This window comes from Bubalus kerabau, chromosome 5 (assembly GCF_029407905.1).
Source record: "Bubalus kerabau isolate K-KA32 ecotype Philippines breed swamp buffalo chromosome 5, PCC_UOA_SB_1v2, whole genome shotgun sequence".
In the NCBI taxonomy this organism is placed as follows: Eukaryota; Metazoa; Chordata; class Mammalia; order Artiodactyla; family Bovidae; genus Bubalus; species Bubalus kerabau.
Window position 1 is genome coordinate 109,836,637 of NC_073628.1, and position 21,782 is coordinate 109,858,418.

The 21,782-nt window shown below is 39.5% G+C and overlaps 1 protein-coding gene across 1 annotated transcript in view; it reads right to left on the reverse strand.

The window, feature by feature from the left end:
• The window catches only part of SLC9C2 (solute carrier family 9 member C2 (putative)), a 94,233-nt gene that overhangs the window by 10,760 nt on the left and 61,691 nt on the right, over nt 1-21,782 (reverse strand). The window contains exons 17-23 of the mRNA XM_055583805.1: nt 19,386-19,535; nt 18,609-18,660; nt 16,511-16,659; nt 14,329-14,454; nt 8,490-8,588; nt 3,479-3,646; nt 668-799 (exon numbers count right to left, since the gene is read on the reverse strand). Of these exons, the coding sequence (XP_055439780.1) occupies nt 668-799; nt 3,479-3,646; nt 8,490-8,588; nt 14,329-14,454; nt 16,511-16,659; nt 18,609-18,660; nt 19,386-19,535 (876 nt within the window). The remainder of the gene's footprint in view (nt 1-667; nt 800-3,478; nt 3,647-8,489; nt 8,589-14,328; nt 14,455-16,510; nt 16,660-18,608; nt 18,661-19,385; nt 19,536-21,782) is intronic.

Below are 21,782 nucleotides of genomic sequence, written 5' to 3' on the forward strand. Positions count from 1 at the left end.
TAATAGTTATTTATCTGATATGTCTATTGCAAATATTTTCTCCCAGTCTGTGGTTTGTCTTCTAATTCTCTTGATATTTGCTCATTTTTAACCCAATATTTATATTCAGTATCACAATTCAATGAATGTTCTTAAACTTCAGGTTTGTCATTTCCCCAGTTCCTGACTCATGGTAGGGGCTCAAAAAATTACTAAATGGAATGCAAATATAGGTTGTAAATTGTACCAGTCCAAGAATAGACCTGAACCGCTACTTTTTCAAGAGAAAGTTCATAGATGAGGCTTGGTAAACTCAATAAAAATTTGAAAAGGCAAATAATTTATAATAACATAGGTAGATAGGTAGATAGAATAGACTAATAAACACCAAACTTGTGCTCAGTAACTCACTAATTAATACTATGCTTGATTCTTGGGGAATCTACCTATTTAAGATTTGCTTACTCTCTTATTTTTAAGGTATGACTGGGGTAGCCTGGGAAAAATCAGCTGTCACAAGGGGACCGATGACCTATAGGAACTCAGACTAACAGAGTGGTAAAGATTCTGAAATCTTACTTTGAAAGATTAAACATACCTTCTTTTCTCTGTTTCCAAAATATGAAATTTATTTTGTAAAAAAAAACAGGAAATAAAACTTAATTCATATTTTAATCATGAAACTTACCTCATCAACAAGACTTGATTCAAAATACTGATAGGCAATACTGAGAGCAAGCTTCAGCCATATTTTATATTCCAGGGATGGCCAGAAGAAATCAAAGCCTTCATATAAATCCTCCAGGGAGATAAAGCAGACCTGAAATGACAAGGCATCAAACAGTATGCTTGACTTGAAAATAAATTATTAAATTATTATAAAAACAAATGCCTGTAGGACTTCCCTGGTGGTACAGTGGATGAGAATTCACCTGTCAATGCAGGGGACACAGGTTCAACCCCTGGTCCAGGAAGATTCCATGTACCTCAGAGCAACTAAGCCCATGAACCACAACTACTGAGACTGCACGCTGCAACCACTGAAGCTCTTGTGCCTAGAACCTATGCTCTGCAGTAAGAGAAGCCACAGCAATGAGAAGCCTATGCACCGCAAAGAAAAGTAGCTCCCACTCCCCACAATTAGAGAAAGCCCTCAGCAGCAATGAAGACCTAGCACAGCTGAAAATTTTTAAAAAGCCTGTAGGTTTCATCTTCAGCTAAACTCCTAGAAAAACTATCAACTCTAGTATATTAATTATGATACTCTGCTATTTAAGTATAAGATGATAAAATGTACAGTCCAATTAAAGCTATAGACTTAATACTAGTCCAGAAAATTTCATATTAATCAATAGCTAGGATAATCATGAACTTCCAGATGTTCAAGCTGGTTTTAGAAAAGGCAGAAGAACCAGAGATCAAATTGCCAACATTTGCTGGATCATTGAAAAAGTAAGAGAGTTCCAGAAAAACATCTATTTCTGCTTTATTGACTGTACCAAAGACTTTGACTGTGTGGATCACAATAAACTATGGAAAATTCTGAAAGAGATGGGAATACCAGACCACCTGACTTGCCTCTTGAGAAACCTATATGCAGGTCAGGAAGCAACAGTTAGAGCTGGACATGGAACAACAGACTGGTTCCAAATAGGAAAAGGAGTATATCAAAGCTGTATATTGTCACCCTGCTTATTTAACTTATATGCAGAGTACATCATGAGAAACGCTGAGCTGGAGGAAGCAGAAGCTGGAATCAAGATTGCTGGGAGAAATATCAATAACCTCAGATATGCAGATGACACCACCCTTATGGCAGAAAGTGAAGAGGAACTAAAAAGCCTCTTGATGAAAATGAAAGAGGAGAGTGAAAAACTTGGCTTAAAGCTCAACATTCAGAAAACTAAGATCATGGCATCTGGTCCCATCACTTCATGGCAAATAGATGGGGAAACAGTGGAAACAGTGTCAGACTTTATTTTGGGGGGCTCCAAAATCACTGCAGATGGTGGTTGCAGCCATGAAATTAAAAGACACTTGCTCCTTGGAAGGAAAGTTATGACCAACCTAGAGAGCATATTAAAAAGCAGAGACATTACTTTGCCAACAAAGGTCCATCTAGTCAAGGCTATGGTTTTTCCAGTAGTCATGTATGGATGTGAGAGTTGGACTATAAAGAAAGCTGGGCACCGAAAAATTGATGCTTTTGAACTGTGGTGTTGGAAAAGACTCTTGAGAGTCCCTTGGACTGCAAGGAGATCCAACCAGTCCATCCTAAAGGAGATCAATCCTGGGTGTTCATTGGAGGGACTGATGTTGAAGCTGAAACTCCAATACTTTGGCCACCTGATGCGGAGAGCTGGCTCATTTGAAAAGACCCCGATGCTGAGAAAGATTGAAGGTGGGAGAAGAAGGGGGTGACAAAGGATGAGATTGTTGGATGGCATCACCGACACAATGGACATGGGTTTGGTGATGGACAAGGAGGCCTGGCGTGCTGCCGTTCATGGGGTTGCAAGGAGTCGGACACGACTGAGCGACTGAAATGAAATGAACTGAACTGAGGATAATCATGAGCCCAAGATTATGGAACTAAGCCACATAAACTTATTTATTTTTATTGCCACAGTAGGTAACGTGGACTCATTCATAGTATTTGCTTTCAGAGCAAAGTGCCAATCCAAACAAAGAAGATAACTCTCAGAATTCAAGCTACCTGAACTTCAGTGAATTCAGTTCAGCCTTGTGAATACATTCATGCTTTCTCTTCTCTTCCAAAAGTGAAATGGTATGAAACTGATAAAGCAACATTCCTTTCTGTCTGTCACACTCCTAAGACTCTGCTCCTTGCTCCATTGCATCTAACAGTCCCCAAAGCTTGAGATTTCTTTGTAAGTAGGAACTTTCACTAATTTCTATTTGAATTGCCCACAGCTAGCCCACTATCAGATCACTTCTTTGTTAAATAAAATTCTTACTTAGCAAGTGAAAAATGGAAGAAAGAGATGTGAAACACAAGTATTCTTTAAAAACACTACTCCCATAATGGTAGCCATTTATGGAGCACCTAAACATGCCAGGCATCTTATCTATGTGTTTTCCTTATCTTTATAACATCAGAAGTTAGATATTTTCTCTTCTAATTAAAAAAAGTGACAAAGACTCTTTGGTTAAAACATCTGCCTCCCTTCAAGAGGGAGGGGACATAGGTATACCTATGGCTGATTCATGTTGACGTTTGGCAGAAACCAACACAATAGTGTAAAGCAATTATCCTTCAATTAAAAATAAATAAATTTAACTGTTTTAAAAAAAAATCTCCCTTCAGACACCATAGTGGATGTGAGACATCAAATTGGCCTGTCTCAGCTAGACTGCTTTACAATAGCTGGTTGGGTTGACTAAGATAATAGAACCAAAACAAAAAAAAAGTGCTGCTACTCCTTACTAACTTGAGGAAGAATTAACACGCACAATACAGACACATCCAGGTGCTTACCTGCAAAATAGTTTCACAGATGGCAGTATATTCAATTTCACGCTTAAGTAGACAGCTCAATTCTCCAATTATGTCTCCACTGGTACAGTACTCTGTAAACCTAGTTGTGGACTCTCTGTCAGGCCTTAGGCTCCTGTCTATTCCAAAAGTAGGAGGCGAACTCTCCAACTGCAATGGGGAAATAATTGAGCAAAGGGAAATACAAAATTAAGAGCCCTTGACCAAACCTAAGGAGCTCCCAGTGTTTCTTGCAATTATTACAATAAAAGGAAAAGATTCTTTATGAATCCCTTCAGATGGGAAGGAGGAATTGGGCTTCCAAAAATCATTTCTTTCACATTTCAACTCTCCAAGCTGAGACTGTTTCTAATCTTTAGCTTTACAGATGACCCCTATTTACCTGCCTTATATAAAAATTCCACCAAAAGTAGTCACTAAATGCAAGTACCCCCTCTAAGTCTATTAGATATTCTTAGCATAATGGGCTAGTGCCTCAGGTGGAAAAAATTTTTGATGGTATAGATGCATAAACCAGATTTCATGAACGAATATGCCCCCAAGCCAAGTCATAATATCAGCAGAAATCTTGCCTCCCTTAAGATGCTTAAGGGTAATCACCATGAGACATTAGCAGAAAAAGGTTTTAGGATTAACACAGGATAGTTGAGTTACTTCAGGAAAAGAACTGATAGGCATGGGTGGGGGTAAAAGAAAGTCATCAGATTTCAGGAGGAAGATGCAAGAATTAACCAGAAGGATTACAGAACTTTCCAGAAAGTTTAGTTGTAAGTGCCAAAGAGGAAGGCTATTGCCCAAGACACAAGAAATGGAAAAAAGTCACTGAAGGAATTGCTGTGAAAGTTGTACCCTCTCCTAGTGAGTTCCACCATTCAAACTTGTAGAGTCACTCATGCTTCCAAAGAACTCTGACATTTTTTAATTTAATTTTTCAGTTCAGTTCAGTCGCTCAGTCGTGTCCAACTCTTTGTGACCCCATGAATCACAGCATGCCAGGCCTCCCTGTCCAGCACCAACTCCTGGAGTTCACTCAGACTCATGTCCATGGAGTCAGTGATGCCATCCAGCCATCTCATCCTCTGTCGTCCCCTTCTCCTCCTGCCCCCAATCCCTCCCAGCATCAGAGTCTTTTCCAATGAGTCAACTCTTTGCATGAGGTGGCCAAAGTACTGGAGTTTCAGTTTTAGCATCATTCCTTCCAAAGAAATCCCAGGGCTGATCTCCTTCAGAATGGACTGGTTGGATCTCCTTGCAGTCCAAGGGACTCTCAAGAGTCTTCTCCAACACCACAGTTCAAAAGCATCAATTCTTCGGCGCTCAGCCTTCTTCACAGTCCAACTCTCACATCCATACATGACCACTGGAAAAACCATAGCCTTGACTAGATGGACCTTTGTTGGCAAAGGAATGTCTCTGCTTTTCAATATGCTGTCTAGGTTGGTCATAACTTTCCTTCCAAGGAGTAAGCGTCTTTTAATTTCATGGCTGCAGTCACCATCTGCAGTGATTTTGGAGCCCCCAAAAATAAAGTCTGACACTGTTTCCACTGTTTCCCCATCTATTTGCTATGAAGTGATGGGACCAGATGCCATGATCTTCATTTTCTGAATGTTGAGTTTTAAGCCAACTTTTTCACTCTCCTCTTTCACCTTCATCAAGAGGCTTTTGAGTTCCTCTTCACTTTCTGCCATAAGGATGGTGTCATCTGCATATCTGAGGTTATTGATATTTCTCTTGGCAATCTGGATTCAAGCTTGTACTTCGTCCAGCCCAGCATTTCTCATGATGTACTCTGCATGTAAGTTAAATAAGCAGGGTGACAATATACAGCCTTGACATACTCCTTTTCCTATTTGGAACCAGTCTGTTGTTTCATGTCCAGTTCTAACTGTTGCTTCCTGACCTGCATACTAATTTTTAATGAAGTCCAAAAGCCTTTTGAGTACAAGTCCCCTACACACAAACAAGTTCCGTTCTGAAAGTGTGTTCTTAAGTCCAATATGTTTGTAAGTCCAACAAAGTTAACCTAAGTGCCCAACTAACACAATTGGTTATATGTTCTGTACTGTAATAGGTTTATAATACTTTTCACACAAATAACGCATGAAAACAAACACAAATAATAAAGAAAACATTTCTAAGCTTACAGTACAGTATATTGAAAAGTACAGCAGTACAGCTGGCATACAGGGACATACTTGTATATTTGAAAGTTTGCAACTTGAAGGTCTGTACGCAGGGGACTTAACAGTAAAGAAGAATGGTTCTGCTTTTTACAAACCAAGGAAAGACGATTACATTTGTGGCAAGAAGAATTTTAAAGAAGGCCTTCCAAGGTTCCTATCTTTTTGTTATTCAATCAAACATTGATCTATGAACTGCTGTGAAGGGATTTTGCAGATAGAATTAAGGTTACTAATCAGCTAAACTTAAAGAGATGATTCTGGATTATCCTATGGGCTCCAATGTAATCACATGAGCCCTCCAAGTAGAAAAGGAAGTAGTCATCAAGACTGGAGAGGGACAAATGAGTTGATTTCTCTGTCCGTCAGTTTTCTCATGAGGTTGATAGAAGGACAAAATGTCATAACATATTGCCATTCTCGATCATCTTTTTAAATGTCACAACTAGCCTCTTCAACTCTTGATCACTGCTAACATACTACGTATTTAACTTAGGTATTTTGTCCATTGTTCCATCTCCTTCTATGCTTCTACAAGAAATTAACTTCTAAGAAGACAGGGCTTTTTTATGTTTTCTCAGTTCTATGCCTAGAATGAACGTGTCTACTGCATGATAGTAATGAAGCAAATATTTGTTGAATGAATGAGTAAATGAATGAATGAAAAGTGCCAGACACTTAATAAGTGTTATACCAGTTGAGCTATTTCAAATCCTGAAAGATGATGCTGTGAAAGTGCTGCACTCAATATGCCAGCAAATTTGGAAAACTCAGCAGTGGCCACAGGACTGGAAAAGGTCAGTTTTCATTCCAATCCCAAAAAAAGGCAATGCCAAAGAATGCTCAAACAACCGCGCAATTGCACTCATCTCACACACTAGTAAAGTAATGCTCAAAATTCTCCAAGCCAGGCTTCAGCAATATGTGAACCATGAACTTCCTGATGTTCAAGATGGTTTTAGAAAAGGGAGAGGACCAGAGATCAAATTGCCAACATCCGCTGGATCATGGAAAAAGCAAGAGAGTTCCAGAAGAACATCTATTTCTGCTTTATTGACTATGCCAAAGCCTTTGACTGTGTGGATCACAATAAACTGTGGGAAATTCTGAAAGAGATGGGAATACCAGACCACCTGATCTGCCTCTTGAGAAACCTGTATGCAGGTCAGGAAGCAACAGTTAGAACTGGACATGGAACAATAGACTGGTTCCAAATAGGAAAAGGAGTACATCAAGTCTGTATATTGTCACCCTGTTTATTTAACTTCTATGCAGAGTACATCATGAGAAATGCTGGACTGGAAGAAGCACAACATGGAATCAAGATTGCTGGGAGAAGTATCAATAACCTCAGATATGCAGATGACACCACCCTTATGGCAAGTGAAGAGGAACTAAAAAGCCTCTTGATGAAGGTGAAAGTGGAGAGTGAAAAAGTTGGCTTAAAACTCAGCATTCAGAAAACGAAGATCATGGCATCCGGTCCCACCACTTCATGGGAAATAGATGGGGAAACAGTGGAAACAGTGTCAGACTTTATTTTTTTGGGCTCCAAAATTATTGCAGATGGTGACTGCAGCCATAAAATTAAAAGACCATGAAATTAAAGCCATGAAATTAAAATTTTCCTTCCAATTACTCCTTGGAAGGAAAGTTATGACCAACCTAGTTAGCATATTGAAAAAGAGACATTCCTTTGCCAACAAAGGTCCATCTAGTCAAGGCTATGGTTTTTCCGGTGGTCATGTATGGATGTGAGAGTCGGACTGTGAAGAAGGCTGAGCGCCGAAGAATTGATGCTTTTGAACTGTGGTGTTGGAGAAGACTCTTGAGAGTCCCTTGGACTGCAAGGAGATCCAACCAGTCCATTCTGAAGGAGATCAGCCCTGGGATTTCTTTTGAAGGAATGATGCTGAAGCTGAAACTCCAGTACTTTGGCCACCTCATGTGAAGAGTTGACTCATTGGAAAAGACTCTGATGCTGGGAGGGATTGGGGGCAGGAGGAGAAGGGGACGACAGAGGATGAGATGGCTGGATGGCATCACTGACTCGATGGATGTGAGTCTGAGTGAACTCCGGGAGTTGGTGATGGACAGGGAGGCCTGGCGTTCTGCGATTCATGGGGTCGCAAAGAGTCAGACACGACTGAGCAACTGAACTGAACTGATACATGTGTTAGTTAGTGTTTATAATTATAGTTTATTTCCATGATTAACTTTGGTTTTTTTAAGGTCTGAAACACTCATTCTAAAAATATAAAGCCAAATATATTTGCGCTAATAATAAGGGTTTGTCACTCGTAACTGTCATATAGGCTCTATTAATTATGTTGTCATAGCTGGGGCTCACCCATGGATCCAGCTACTGGTATTCAGTTTCTAAAGGCTTCTTGTCCCTATCACTCTTACTGAGGATAAAGACCTCCTATAAGTTAAAAATGGTATGTTCTTCATCCCTATTTGACCTCTGGGAGAAAGTGACACTGCGGTCTATTTCCTCAACCTTGACTCTCATTTCCTTTAGATGAGTAACCCAACCACTCCAAGTACTGGGTTCCTTATATGACCATCACAGAAAAGACTGTCCCTGCCAGGATTGTTGTGAAGAATAAGTAATAATTATGAAAACATTTTGTAAGATGGGAAGCACCTTTAAGATGGTGGGTGTTCTAATTATCTCTCAGCTGTTGTGTTAGCTCCAAACAGAAATGGTTTCATTTGAAAAGAAATTATGTTAAAAATTTGAAATTTTCTTGGTTCCTAAATTTCTCCTTATGTGATAATTACAAATTTCAAGACTAGTTCCTTACTATTGCCATTCCTGAAATAATCAAGTAGATTCCTTGTGGCATTTCACCTTCTTTACAAATGACATCTCCATAGTCAAAATAGGCAAGTTTAGCTCTTTCCTGAAAGAAAAGAAACAGGAAAGGAAAGAAAAAGAATCAACACAAATCTTCATAATCTACTTCTCTAAAGAGAAATAAGATTTTAAAAGCTAAAAAGTAGCATAAAAACAAACTATATTCTTTGGTTTGTTAATGAGTTATAATGTTTTGACAAATCTCATTAACTTTTAGGGAAAAAAGGGACAAGTAAGCAAACTGCAGACTTTGTGCTTAGGACCTAGCAGAGTGACTGGCAGAAACACCCAATAAATGCTAGGTTGGATAAATGTTTACAATAAAGTATAATAATTCTGGTCAAGGAGACAGGGGCAGGGCGCTCTGGGAAACAAATTCAGAAAGGCCACAGAAACCCTGACTTGGGTGTCTAGGGAAGGAACAGCTAAACTGAGACCTGAAGGAAGAGTAACAAGGCAGCCAGGATACCATGAACTGAAGACCATTCAGGGCAGAGGTTTCAGTTTACGCAAAGACCCATTAGCAAATAGAATAACTGCATTGTGGGGTAACACAGAAGATTCAATACATCTCAGGCAGGGAGGGATGGAGACCAGGGTGGAGCTCTCCATTAGGCATCAATAGGCACAGTGTCCAGAGTTCACAGTACTTTTAGGGATTCACAACAGTGCTTTAGTTTCTTTTAAAATCAGAAGAAAATAAGACGACTTTTAGGTAGAGTAAAATGTCTTAATACTAAAGCATCTAATGCTAATATAGTCATCTTTATAGTAACAAAATCACAAAGTATAATTTTTTGGTGCTTTTTTATGGAGGAAAAGCTAGAAGTGCCTGGAGTCCGGGTGGATGCAGGACTGGAGAGGTGAGCCGGAGCCAGGACTCCAAGGGGCTCACATGCACAGTAAAAAGCCCGCACACTCTGGAGCCCAGGCACCACAACTTGATAATCCATGTGCCACAACTAGAGTCTATGCACTGCAAGGAAAGATCCCATATGAAGCGATGAGGATCTCATGTGCCACGTAAGATCTGACACATCCAAATAAATTTTTTTATTATAATATCCAGCTTATGTATTATTCAGATCTTTATTTTTTTCAATTGTTGTCTTTAGGCTTATCCTCATATACTATCACCTTTTTAATTAACCACAACAGTTGAAGGATGAAAGGAGGAAGGAGTAGTGAAAATTAACTGTTGCTGCTGCGATAGAGACCAAGATTGAAATTAACATCTATAATAAGGGGGTGTTTCTTTTGTTTACTATAAGGATTTTTCCATGCATTCCCTGGGCTAACCCTGATGAGAATAATGCTCATGTGCTCCCAGTTCATTACATTTTTCTTTATCCCAGTGAAATCTGACCTAAGTGGCTACCAATAACCAACATATTAAGGAAAAGGGCCACTTAATGAGTGAACCATTTTAGAGCCGGAGAGCCGCAACTACCGAGCCCACGTGCAGCAACTACTGAAGCCCGTGTGCTCTACAGCCTGTGCTCCGCAACAAGAGAAGCCACCGCAATGAGAAGCCCCAGCACTGCAATGAAGAGTAGCCCCTGCTCTCCGCACCTAGAGAAAATCCACACAGCAGTGAAGACCCAGCACCACTAAAAATAAATAAACATTTTTTAAAAAACAGTGAGTCATGTCTGAAAGGGAGTGGAGAGAGTCTGACAGCTTTGCTTAGGCATGGCAGGCTAAGGAGTGGAGGAAGCTTGTGCCCTGGTTATAGATTCATCTCAGGTGTATGGAAATCATTAATTTATGGAGTTCCTACCCATTGTTTTTCCCATTCCTCCCCCATTCACTGCAGGATGGTCAGTTAATTATACTTGTGAGAGCATTACCTATAAAGAACCAAATTCAAATTTTAAACTTGGATATTTTAAAAAACTGAAGAGGATGCAGATTGTAATCAACACACCTTAGATACCTTCTTCCCAGTCCAAGCCCACCCCTCACCTCCCACCCTCTATTCCCCAGACTACCTTCAACGGCCCCTGACCATTAGGTTTCCCCCTTCTCACAGTCACACTTGTACTCCCCAAAGCTGGACGTTTGATTCAAGCTAAGCTAGTTGGATTTCTCTCTCAAGAATTTGAACTAAAGGACAAAGAGCCTGGGACTGAGAACTGGGTCATCATAGCCATGTGCTAGAGGAAGAGTCCACAAATTCCCACCACTGACATTCCAGAGCTGGCCTGATTCCTGCCCTGTTCAGGGTTAGTCTGTCAACTGTCTCTTGGTGTCAGTTGTTCAGTCGCTAAGTCATGTCTCACTCTTTGCGACCCCATGGACTGCAGCATGCCAGGCTTTCCTGTCCTTCACTATCATCCAGGGTTTGCTCAGATTCATGTCCACTGAGTGGGTGATGCTATCTATCTCATTCCCTGCTGCCCTTTTCTTCTCATATACCACTGCAATATATTGTTAGTAAGATGCCCTCTTGCTTAAACTAGTTCAGATAGGGTTTTGTTACTTTCAACCATACAAGTCTTACTTTAATTAAATTTGAAATTAATTTCAAAAGGAAAATTCAAAAATTTCTGGCATAAAGTAAACACTATGGCCTAAATGAAATCAGATCTTCAAAGCTCAGTAAAACCCTCTTATGACTGCTCTCTTTATAGAAAACAAGGAAAATGTTCCCTCATAGTTAAACAGATGACATATATCTCCGTGTCTAGATCACAAGGTAGAGCACAACCAAATTTACAGCAAAACAAGTACCACTCTTTGTCACAGAGTTTTCCTGATTCCAATAGATTTCAGCAAGTTGATGAAACAGTTATTATTCATATAATTCATTTAACTATGATATAATTCATATAATTATCAGGGCTTCCCTGATAGCTCAGTTGGTAAAGAATCCACCTGCAATGCAGGAGACCCCGGTTCGATTCCTGTATCGGGAAGATCTGCTGGAGAAGGGATAGGCTACCCACTCCAGTATTCTTGGGCTTCCCTTGTGGCTCAGCTGGTAAAGAATCCACCTGCGATGTGGGAGACCTGGGTTCGATCCCTGGGTTGGAAGATCCCCTGGAAAAGGGATGGAGTGTATAGTCCATGGGGTCACAGAGTCAGACATGACTGAGTGACTTTCACTCATATAATAGCCATTTAAAACTAAAACCACAAACTGGTGGTCCATGAGTCATATCCAGTCCACAGATATATTTTGTTTGGCTTGCACAGTATCTTTAAAATTCTGAATTGGTTGCCAAGTTTTAAAATTCACATAAAAACACAAATGTATGGATTCTCCTTTAAAAATTTGACTTTTACATTATTAAATCTAATAGTCAATTTTCAGACTTCATCTTATGTGATCTCTCAGCCTCATATGACATAGTTGATCACTTTCTCCTTCTTGAAATACTTTCTTCACTTAGCTGTGGGACACCATTCTTTTTTTTTTCTCCTATTTGATGGATAACTCCTCAATTCTTCTTTTCCAGCTTTACTGAGACATAACTACTTAGCAGTAAAGAGTCCACCTGCAATGCAGGAGACGCAGGTTCAATCCCTGGGTGAGGAAGGTCCCCTGAAAGAGGAAATGGCAACCCTCTCCAGTATTCTTGCCAGGGAAAATACAGTGGAGAGAGGAACCTGGCAGGCTACAGTCCATAGGGCTGTGAAGAGTCAGACACAACTGAGTGACTGAGTACACACACACACACAATATAAGTTTAAGGTATACAGCATAATGACTTGACATGCACATATTGCAAAATGACTATCACTATAAATTTAGTTAACATATATCACTTCATACAGTTATAAAAATTTTTTTCCATGTGACAAGAACTTTTAGATTCTACACTCCTAGAGCTTTCAAATATACTGTACATATATGACTATATAACTATAGTCATCATGTTGCATACCTAGTAATTTTCTATCTTGTAACTTGGAAGTTTGTACCCTTTAACCCACTTGTCTAATTTACCCAGCTTCCACTCCCCTCCTCTGGCAACCATCAATCTGATTCATAGCTCACAACTCAACCCTTGGATGTTCATAACAATTCCTTGAGTTATCAAGTTTCAAGGTCTTAAATATTATCTCTATGCTGACAACTCCAAAATGTCTTTCTCCAATTTGACCTCCCACCTACATTCTAGTCATGTATCTAACTGCCTACTCAACAGCTCCACTTGGATGTCTAATAGCCTTCTCAAATTTAACCTATTCAGAATCAAACTCTTGCCCAACTCCCACCCTATATAAATCTTCTCTTCCCCATCTAAATAAAGGGCTAATCCATTTTCAGATTATTTTCTATTTCAGCCTAAAATTCTAGAAGTCATTCTTTCTCTCTCTAGCACTCACTCCATCAACATTTATATGCTGTCTCTTCAAAGCCTATTGAGTCTGAACTCTTCTCATCACTTTCACTCATCCAAGTCACTATCATCTCTTGCCTACATTATCATAATCATGTCCTACCTGGATGCCCTGGCTTGCCCTTGACCCCCTACAGCCTATCCTTAACACATCAGCAGATGATCATTTTTAAGTGTAAGTTAGATCATGTCACTTCTCTCTTCAAAACCTTTCAACATGTTTCCACTTAATTCTGAGTAAAAGCCAACATCCTAAGAATGACCTACAAAGTTCTACAAACTCAAGCTTGCCACAAATGCTTAGTCTTATCTCCTCCCTCCAGCACTGGTCCTTCCACAGGGGCCTTTGTGATGTTCCCTGAACAGAGCAGTCAGGGCTTCCCTGGTGGCTCCATCAGTAAAGAGTCTGCCTGCAGTGCGGGAGACCAGGGTTTGATCCCTGGTTCAGGAAGATCTCCTGGAGAAGGAAATGGCAAACCACTCCAGTATTCTTGCCTAGAAAGTCCCATGGACAAAGGAGCCTGGTGGGCTACAGTCCATGGGGTCACAAAGAGTTGGACACGACTGAGCGACTTCACTTTGAACACAGCAAGCATATCCATCTCAGGGCACTGCATCTGCCTTCTCCCAGATATCAAAATGGTGTATTCGCTCACTTATTTCAGATCTCTGTCCAGAGGAAAGGTACTAGAGCAGTCTTCTCTAACCATCGATATAAAATAGCTGCCTACCTATATTCTCCTTTTTCACCTTTTCTCCATATAGCATTTGTCACCACCTGACAGACTATATATTTATGCATGGGTATGTTTATTGTCCGTCTCCATCCATATAACATAAAGTCAATGAAAGCAGGAATTTATTTACTTTGTTCACCACCATATCCCCAAACCTAGAACATTCTCTGGCTCAAAGAGGCTACTCAATAGCTATCTATTGAAAGAGTACACATTCCTGTAGGAATACTCAGCTGACTTCAGATAAAGCATGAACTCTGGAATATACTACAGTCCTGTTCCCTATTTATATTACACCCAGATGGTTTTACTTTTATATTATCTGCCTGGCCTGCAAAGTAACTTAAATATGAGACCCTTGATCTAAAAAAGTCTTTTATAGAGTGTGCATCTGGAAGTCTGGGGCTCTTCATCAGAAAATAAGATGGGACTGGGACTGGTAATAATTGGGTAATGTATTAAAAAACATATCATCCTAAGCAGATAAGCAATTATAAAAAAAAAAATCTTTGTGCTTTAGGCTCAAAATGAAATCCACTCTACTTGGTTTTGCTGGGCCTCCATTTTGACATCCTTTACTGCCCATTACAGGAGTCTTGCCTTGGATATGTTTTTTTTTATTATTATTATTAATCTTATATTAGGGAATGAAAAATAATTATCATTGAACATGAGCTAGAATATAAGACAGAATCTTTACCTTGAAGAATTCAATGAGAACATCTTTATTTTCTAGCCAAATGATATTATGAAGATACTTGTCAGGAGTAGGGAGAGGGATTGCCATTGGAAAGTTATTCAATGATTTTATTTTTTCAAGAAGTACCTAAAACAAACAATCAAAATAATGGTGATCAGATCCTGTAACAGAAAAGGGACATCAGGTAAAAATGAAGGAAATCTAAATAAAATACTGTTTTGCAGAGCTTTTCTTCTTTAAATTGTCTTCTAATTTTTTTTTTGCGGGGGGGGGGGTTCTTTTTCTCCACTTACTATTTTCACTAGTATATTAACTCATATTGAATTTATCCTTTTTATAATCCAATTAATAGCTATATTCTACCCTGTCTTAGTCTCAAACTTAACTGTTGATTACTATATGACTTAATGCCACATTCTCTCAAATTCTTTTTACATGTGAGTGAGTTGCTTCTCTACATTCTTCTAGTTTTGGAGGATAAGGTTCTAGTTTTGAGGCCTTTTAGAAGTCTTCTCTGACTTCCCCAAGTAAGAGGTAATCACTTACTTGCGTTATTCCCAGTGTATCTCTTACAAATCTCCCTTATGGAACTCATTACATTGTAGTATTATTATGTTTACTTATCTGTGATATGTAACTTTTGTTGATTGCCTGGATAAATGACTAAATGAAAAAAAGAGGAAGAGTGTCCATGGACTTTGGAATCAATGTTGTACTCATTAAGTATCCAAGTCTCCTCAAGAGTCATGGGACATAGTAGGTATTCAACATATATTTACTCAGCTAAATTGGTTAGACTTACCTAGCTCCTTACAACCTGGGATTGATAATTATACCTCTTCAGCTAACAATTAGGCAATTAATTAATAGGCATTCAACAAATAACTGTTGAATGATTGATTTGTCCATTACCTTTCTAAATAAACCTATAGGAAAAAATAAGTCTCTCTCTTCATAAAGGCTATTGTTTATTTAACTAATGGGTATCAATCATTCAATTGAACCTTATACAATCTTCAAAGTAATAAAGGAAAAATAGAAAAAAACACAACATGAACAGAGGTGTAACTTGAAGAAAACTAAAAAGTGGCCCTTCTCATCCCTCTGACAGATACTAAGGAAAAATCATATTACTATTTAGTCCTGTGCCGTGACCTTATAGAGACTAATGAGGCAGAATTAAAACGGGAAAAGCTGGCCTGTCCCATGCCCACTTCCCTGCCAGGGCCATGGAGAGAGGACTACGTTCAGAGAATGTCCTGAAGCACAGCCCAGGTGGCATGTGGCTGAAAAGTGCCAGGGACAAGAATGAGCATGTGACACCCAGGAAGAGCTTATCATTGGAAACACAGGCAGAATGTGGGACCAGAACTTCTATTTTTCTTCTTTATGGTATGAAGCAGATAAGACCCTCCTTGTACAGGAGAGAAAAAAGCATTACTATTTGCACAATTCGCAGTCTAGACAGTGGATGTGATAGCCTGGTAGAATTAAATATTAAACATTTTTTCCTCTTATGGTCTTAATTTTTTGCAAATTTGTAATTTTTCCAAGTCCATTTATCAGCCAACCACTTAGGGTGTCTCCCCTGTTCCTCTCAAACTCTTCCCTCCCTGATCTCCACATACACACACACACACACACACACACACACACACACGTGGGTCCCCTCCCACCTATGTTAACATTATGTAATTACCACTTTCCTTGCTACAGCTACTGGGACTGGACTGTAGATATTCCACCAGTGGATAGAGAAGCAGAAAAATCTAATGAGTTTGTAGAGAGCCAAAAGAAGATGCCACAGAGGGCAACCCTGATAGGAAATGGAGAAGCTGAAAGCTCAAGTCCCTTTCTGAGGCCTGGCCGTGTGGTCTGGTTACCATGAGATCTGTAAGATACTCTGTGTCCTCATGATAAATGCTCCATTTCTTTGTGAGTTCTGTAATGAAGATATGTAGGAGATACCTAGCTTAACTAACCTAGCTTAATTAACCAAACCTAGCTCAGGTTGGTTCAGAAAAACCAAGTGGTTTTGACATAGAGGGAACCAGGTAGCAATGGCACTAGTTGCCACTGGCATTAACAAAGACTTCAACAATTACAGAGTTAACAACTGTCCTGACTCACCCTTTTCCCAATCTCCCTAGGAATCAAGTAGTATGGGAAATTGCTTACTTACCTTATTCATCTCGATGCTCTCATATTTATCAATAATGCCTCTTGACGAAAGGAAGGTGAGGCTTTTCAGAGCTTTAGCAATCACATTCCGGATTGCCTGCTTGGTCTTCAAAGCAATGACAACATCACGACCCTCATGCTCTATGAGTCCTGAAGCAAATAAAAGTATCAGTAAGCAAACAATTCAATAACCACAATAGTAATGAATATTTGCATAAGTTTACAATTTCCAAAGCATTTACTCAATATCTTTTCATTCCTGTTTTGTATAGAACTTGTGAGGCCAGTAGGACTACAGTTATTTTCATCTCCATTTTATAGATGAGAAAATTGAAAAAAGGCTTCCTTCACCAATTAGTGACTTCCCTGGTGGCTCAGATGGTAAAGCGTCTGCCTACAATGCGGGAGACCCGGGTTTGATCCCCGGGTTGGGAAGATCTCCTGGAGAAGTAAATGGCAACCCACTCCAGTATTCTCGCCTGGAAAATCCCATGGACAGAGGAGCCTCTTAGGCTGCAATCCATGGGGTTGCAAAGAGTCGGATATGACTGAGTGACTTCACTTTCACCAATTAAGAGAAATTCACTCCATCTTTTTCCCAAGGTATCTCCTACATATCTTCATTACAGAACTCATTACGTGGTAGTATTATCATTCTTCCTTATTTGTCCATCCTTCGTATTGTGTAATTCTTATTGGTTGGATGAATAAATGACTGAAAGTGTGCCTGGACTTGCACTGTGGGTCTTTCTGAAATCGAACTGCTTATTTTTTCCTCTTCAATGAGCATGAGAAGTCATGAGATGAACTGGGAGTCAAGGCTTAAAATGCATCTGTTTCATCCTTGTAATACTCATCTTGAGCACAATGCCTGACATCTGGAAGGGACTCAGTCATTTCTGAACTGAAATAAGCTGAGCAGTGAAATGAAGGACAGCATGGTGGAGAGCACAGGAGATCTCACCTGGTGTGAGATCTAGCTCACCTCTTACCAGCCATAGCACCTCAGGGGAGTTAAATTTTCTAACCCTCAGTTTCATTATCTGTAAATGAAGATGATAGTAGTATTTGCTTCATGGAGTTATAAAGATCAAGTGAAATAATGCATATAAAGCCATTAACACAATTCCTAACATAATAAGCATTCAATAGTAGGTTGCAGTAACAATACAGAAACAGGCACTCTTTCGCATGACTGAATCAAGAACACTGTGTAATATTCCATACTGACCTAAAACATAAGACAGCAGCTCCTAGGCCCCTGACCTTTAAAAGCATGGAAATAAAAACCCGCCTGATATGTGAATGGAAACACTGGGTCCTGGATTTTCTGAGACGGTGACAAAATATTCTGACCTATTGTCTCCAAATTTACAATTTCATTCCTTAGACCATGCTTTTTCAGTTTTGTTAAGGTAAGTGTGATCCTCATAAATCCATATGGCATCTTACAATGTGGTTATAAAAACAAAGGGGCTTTGCTTTCTTTCTTTTACAGTAACATCCATTTGTTAAGGGCATATCAGGTGCCAGGCTCTCTACCAGGAACTATATTCTGGCAAACACTGAGAGCCTGGTCCACAGCCCCCTTATGAGGAAAGCAGATCCAAGGAGTTTTGTATAAAATCCTAGGGCTCCCCCGAATGTTTCAACTCAAGCAGAGTGGCAGAAGACGCTCAAAAAACTTCATCCCTCACAAACTCACTTTGTTTGAGTACCCCTGCAAACAAAGTAGGGCGAAACAAAAACAACACTCTCTGTCATAGGTAATCCTTTGTGTATCTTTTTCTTACAACCTTAAGGAATATGATCTTGCCACCTTAACACACTTTCTGCACTTTCCATTCTTGCTTTTATGCTCCCATAGCGAATAACAGAACTCCTCTAACTTTTTGCAATTATCTCTTGATACGCTCACACCTCCCACCAGGATCTGAATTTTAGGTACACCTGGCCCATTATATGTGTTCAATAAATGCTTATTGAATGAATAAATGAATGAGTCTGTGATTGAATGAAAGCATGAACTTGTCTTCCTTTGGTTAAATTATGGGATGATAAGATGTGATTTCAGGAAATTAGATATCCCAACTACTTACCTAGTTCTTTGACAGCATCCCGTTTGTTGGTTTCCAAAATTTCATATAATTTCTATGACAAATTAAGAAATGTATTAATTTCTAATTATACCAAGTACGTTACTGGCTTTAAAATTTGAGGGAAAAAAAGGATGGTAGAAAAATCTCACTTAATTATCATTTGGGGGAGATATTTAATTCTTCTCTCTTTGTAAATTCACCTGCTTTTCCCAGGCTCATTCTCATAGTGCAATGAATGCTGTGTAGTAGCTTACATAAGTACATAAGTATTGTATCTAATATTTCTCAGAAAAGACTAGTGTGCACTTCATTGTGTGCCAAAGAGAATCCTCAGAGATAGCACCCCACTAGAGGGTGTCAAACAGAGCAGCCAACTGGGGAGCCAATCTACTGGGAGTGCAAAAACAAGTGGAATAATGAAAAATATGGTGTCAGGTAGGTCATGTTTCCTACAGATAACTCCTGACATAACTGAAGAAATAGCTCCACTCTGGGCTAAACAATTTCTGTTCAATCATACAATTGTTACTTGTCAACTTCCCACCATGGCCGAGGCATGCTCTTGAGCTTTGGGTCTTCCTGAAGTTTGATAATCAGAACTGAAATTTAAAGAACAGAAACTGTTCTCTGCAGCACCTCGTATCACATAATAAACAACTGAATCCCCTTCACTTAACATAATTTATCTTTTGAGTCAAATACATGCAGAAATGGTCTTAAATTAAATCAATACACCTAAGGGATGTTTTTCCCAAATGACCAGTACTTGTCTCTCACCTGATCTATTGACTTTCGGCTAGAAATCTGTCTTATTAAAAACTTGGTATCCTCTAGACTTTTGACATAGCCTTTTGTAATACTATATGTCAAGCTGAGGCGCTTTTTGATCTGCACATCTACAATATTTATCAGCAGTGGTATTATTATCTGGAACAATGGAGAGGGGGAAAAAATGAAAATTTGATGAGGAAAGGCACCCTCTCAGGCAGATATTCTCAACATGCCATTTCTAACAAGCTTGTTAGAATACAAATACTGAAACATCCACTGCTGAAACACAAATTCTCAGGCCCCACTCCAGACCTGCTGAAACAGAAATGCTGGGGACAGGCCCCCAAATCAATGCTTTAACAAGTCTTCCAGGTGTTTCTATGTACACTCAAGTTTGAGAGCCCCTCTCTAAAGAAAAGAAAGCTCAATGAATAACTGGTTCTGTAGCTTTAAGGCAAAGTGCTTACCACTCACTGCCTCTTCCCTTATTTTCCATACTCCCAGTTTTCAGAAGACAAGAGAGGTCACCCCAATAACCTGGACAGTAGTTACCAACAGAATAAATCTCTCTACACCTCAGTTTCTTCACTTGCAAGATAAGGAACTTAGGGTCATCTGAGATTCTCCTTAACTCTAAATTTCTCAAATGACAAGCTGAAGCAGGAGAGTATAGTGACTAAAGGGAGCGGGATTTTTAAATAAGAACCTCCCTGAGTTCAAATACCAGCTCTCTGCTACTCACAGTGCTGTGACCTTGAACAAGTTACTTAGGGACTCCAAGGACTCAGCGTCCTCATCTGTTCAATGAGGATAACACCTAAGTACCAGGATTCCCGAGGAGCTGCCCCTCACAAGCAATGTAGTCAATCACAGAGGCACAACAGAGTACAGGCAGGGTGGTGAGGGGCCAAGTAACACAAGGGGAAGACGTGATCAGGAAAAGAACATCACAGCGAAGGAATCACACAAGCAGAGAAAGCAGAGCTTTTCTTAAACTGTTATTTTGGTTGTGAAACTGGGGAGAAGGGGACATATTGAAGAGGATTTTTTTAATATGAAGTTTTATTCCATGAAGCACTGGCTGATCTAAAGTAAAGTTCTTCAATATTCTTCCAGGTTACAGATTTGCTTTTTTTGAAAGCTTCACTCTGCTGAGACTGGCTACTAGGACACCTAACTTGATAAAGCGGGGACACCTACTTCCCAGTATTGTTAACAATTTAACTAGATACGTATGTAAAGTGGTCTGCACAGATCCTAGAACACAGTAAGTGCTCAGTTTAAAAAAAAAAATAAAAAAGCTACTCATGATTATATTTACTTAACTGCACTCCACTGGGATTTTTCAGAGCACGCTGAACAGAAATAGCAAACGGTTCACACTGTAAACAGGGTTGACTTCTGTACTAACACACCTTTAAATCTTTATTTCACTCAGAGAGACTTTTTGCAAAGTATTCCTTCTAAAATACTTATTTTACATTCATCTGAATAAGATCCCAGTGTAAAAACTGATTACTTATGAAAGCCTCTACCTTCTATATTAAGACTTAGCCTCACTCTACATATCCTAGAATAGTTTGTATTATAATGAGATTATACCCTAAGTGGGCACTTTGTTCTAAACTCAGCTCATAAGGAAAAAATAATAATCAAAATTACCCCTGAAACAGGTTTTATGTATATAACTATTAAAGTCATTCTTATGAATATTAAAGAATGGTAACATACTTTATTTCTATTCTATATTAAGTATATATATGGTGGTGTTTTAGTCACTAAGTCGTGTCCGACTCTTGCAACCCCACGGACTGTAGCCCACCAGGCTCCTCTGTCCATGGGATTTTCCAGACAAGAATACTGGAGTGGGTTGCCATTTCCTTCTCCAGGGGATCTTCCCGGCCCAGGAATAGAACCCAAGTCTCCTGCACTGCAGGTGGTGTCCTGCATTGCAGGCAGATTCTTTACTGACTGAGCCACCAAGAAAGCCCTAAGTGTATATACACTTAATATAGAATCAAGGAAGGAACAAAAAAAGGAAAATCAACAAGCACATGTCTGGGAATTCAGACAATTCTACCTAAGACAACTATTAAATTCTTGGCAAATAGGGACCAGGTGGAGGATTCTAATGTCTGCCTTTCACCGTCAGGGTTTAGAGCAATATTTTTTAATATTAAGTTTATATATCTTCAATACATACTAATAGATTTATTTAATGTAGTAAGAATTGTTGTTTATTCACTAAGTCATGTCCAACTCTTTGGCGATCCCCTGAACTGTAGCCAGGCTCCTCTGTCCATGGGATTTCCTAGGCAAGAATACTGGAATAGGTTGCCATTTTCTTCTCCAAGGGATCTTCCTGACCCAGGGATGGGACCTGCATCTCCTGCTTTGGCAGGC